The sequence below is a fragment of the Solanum pennellii genome, chromosome 6, assembly GCF_001406875.1.
Source record: "Solanum pennellii chromosome 6, SPENNV200".
Classification (NCBI taxonomy): Eukaryota; Viridiplantae; Streptophyta; class Magnoliopsida; order Solanales; family Solanaceae; genus Solanum; species Solanum pennellii.
Window position 1 is genome coordinate 52,281,379 of NC_028642.1, and position 2,395 is coordinate 52,283,773.

The 2,395-nt window shown below is 31.1% G+C and overlaps 1 protein-coding gene across 1 annotated transcript; it reads left to right on the plus strand.

The window, feature by feature from the left end:
• The first annotated feature begins 869 nt into the window (after nt 1–869).
• Nucleotides 870–1,840, plus strand: LOC107022592. Its single transcript, XM_015223186.2, has one exon. It carries the CDS (start codon nt 942–944, stop codon nt 1,515–1,517), a length of 576 nt encoding a protein of 191 aa, XP_015078672.1. The 5' UTR covers nt 870–941; the 3' UTR covers nt 1,518–1,840.
• The last annotated feature ends 555 nt before the right edge of the window (nt 1,841–2,395 follow it).

The window sequence follows — 2,395 nt, forward strand, 5'->3', positions numbered from 1 at the left end:
ACTACGAACGAAATTTTGTTGTTTAACTGTAGAATTTGTCCATCATTTATGTTGTTTTTCTAATTTTCCATCATTTGTTTTTGCTTTTCTATCTTGATTTTGAACTATTGATTCAAGATTTGAAGTTCTAGGAGGACAATAAAGATTAAGCAAGTTTCATTATTCGCATGCAGCGTAGATCAAGAGCTTACTTTGTTACTAGATTTCCATCAAATAGTTTTCATATATTTAATAAATTTCTCAATATAATTACTAATATCTCGACACCAGATACGGTAAATCCTCCCATCATGAAGTAGAGTCCATTAGAAAAACAGAGCTTTGTTTTCCCCTAGAGAAGTACTCCTTCGGTCCCATCTTAAATGTCACCTTTCGAATTTCAAGAGTCAAACAAGTCTATCTTTGACCGTAAATTTTTCATAAATCTTTTGAACACTTTGAGTTATCAATTATTATGACTTGCAGTACTTTTTACGTAGTTTACAAATATATAAATTTTATTTCCAACAATTTAAAAATTTCATGCGCAAATTCCTGATCAAACTTAAATATTTGGACTCTCAAAACATAAAAAATTTCGTATAAATTGAGACATAGGATATAACAACAGTACAAATATATATCCACAAATACATATACTCACACAAAAGCATCACATCACGCACATGAAGAAGCATGCAAAAGTTTGCCTTTATGTTAAGACTTGAGCTTGCTCTTCCTGAAAAATCTAGCACTTTCATGATTACTACACAAATCATGCTTATTGACATACAATAGTGACATCTCAATCTCCATACTCCACACAACTCCTACTTTTTGTCTTACAACTTGTAAACCAACAACTATAAATAGAAACCTTGTTACTCTTACTCATTCATCTTCATATCATCATTTTCTTGAAAACAATAATCATTTGGTACCCATAAAAAAGAAAAAACACAATGGCACCCTATGGAGAGACAATTACAAAATCATCCTACGTTCGAACAAAAAACGTTACCAAGCCCCCTAGACTCTCCAACGATAATTTACAACGTACAATGTCCGATATTTCTTTCGAATGGAACGCAATATGCCCCGTTGATTCTTCAAATCTACCACCAATTTCCGAAGTAGAAAATGCAAAGTGTGAGTGTTGTGGTATGAGCGATGAATTCACACATGAATATATGGATCGCGTTCGAAAAAAATATTCAGGCAAATGGATATGCAGCCTATGTGCAGAAGCTGTGAACGAAGAAGCGGAAAAAAACGGAGGAAAAAATGAAGAAGCATTATGTAGTCATATGAGTTCTCATAGCAAGTTTAATAAATTTGGTAGGGTTTATCCTGTTCTTTATCAAGCTGAAGCAATGAGAGAAATGTTGAAGAAAAGTAGTAGAGATGGAAGGGGAATACTTAGAGCAAAATCTATAAGTCCAAGGGATAAAATTGTCACAAAGAAGGGTACTACTGGGATTGCAAGAAGTACAAGTTGCATTCCAGCAATTACTAAAGAGATCAATGGGCTTAATTAATTAAAGACCTAGATATTTTGATTTAGTGGTCTAATATGTTTTTGAATTAATAATGTTTAATAACAAGATTTGGACTAATTAAACTATTGTGTTAGTTACTCTACGAGTTTTTTGGGGTTAATTAGTTCAGGTTTTTTAACCTTTTTTTTCTCTCTCATGTTGTGAGGGGTTTTATGGTCACATTTGTAACTAAAAAATGTGACTGACCAAATTTATAGGAAACATGCTTAATGTTGGTCTATAATGTATTTATTTTATTCAAATTGATATTATCTATTTGAGTAAGATTTTAAATAATATAATCGGTGTAAGTCTTGATTTTACAGTATAAAAGATGTATTTTTGAGATTGATGATAAGTCAAATTAGCGGGATGCATGTTTAGTGTATTTTAACTAAATTATTATCAGCAACATTCTGGGCTAACCCATTATTTTTGTTGAGTGTATCTTGCATTATTCCTCTCTTGCTCTCCTCTAATTTTTTGTTTCTCTTTCATCCCTCTATTTCATCGTATTTAATACAGTACTAGTTTCATTTATCCAATTTAAAAATGTATTGTTTTATCTAGTGTATATGTGCATAGTTACAATTGCTTCCGAGTGGACACTAATATATTCAGTGATTTGTGATAGTATCTAGTGTATTTATGTATAAATATATGTATTTCGTAAATAGATATAATTTTTTATAGATACATGTGTCTAGTATAATTATGTTTTAACTAGTGGCCTTCAATGGCTATTAATATCATACATAGTAGAAATATTATGTATATCTAGTAGATATAGTATTAATGATTGTGTAATTAGGTACTAATATTTTCATATAACTCAAACTAATCCTACTAATGGGATACTAGAGAGCGGGTGGACCGGG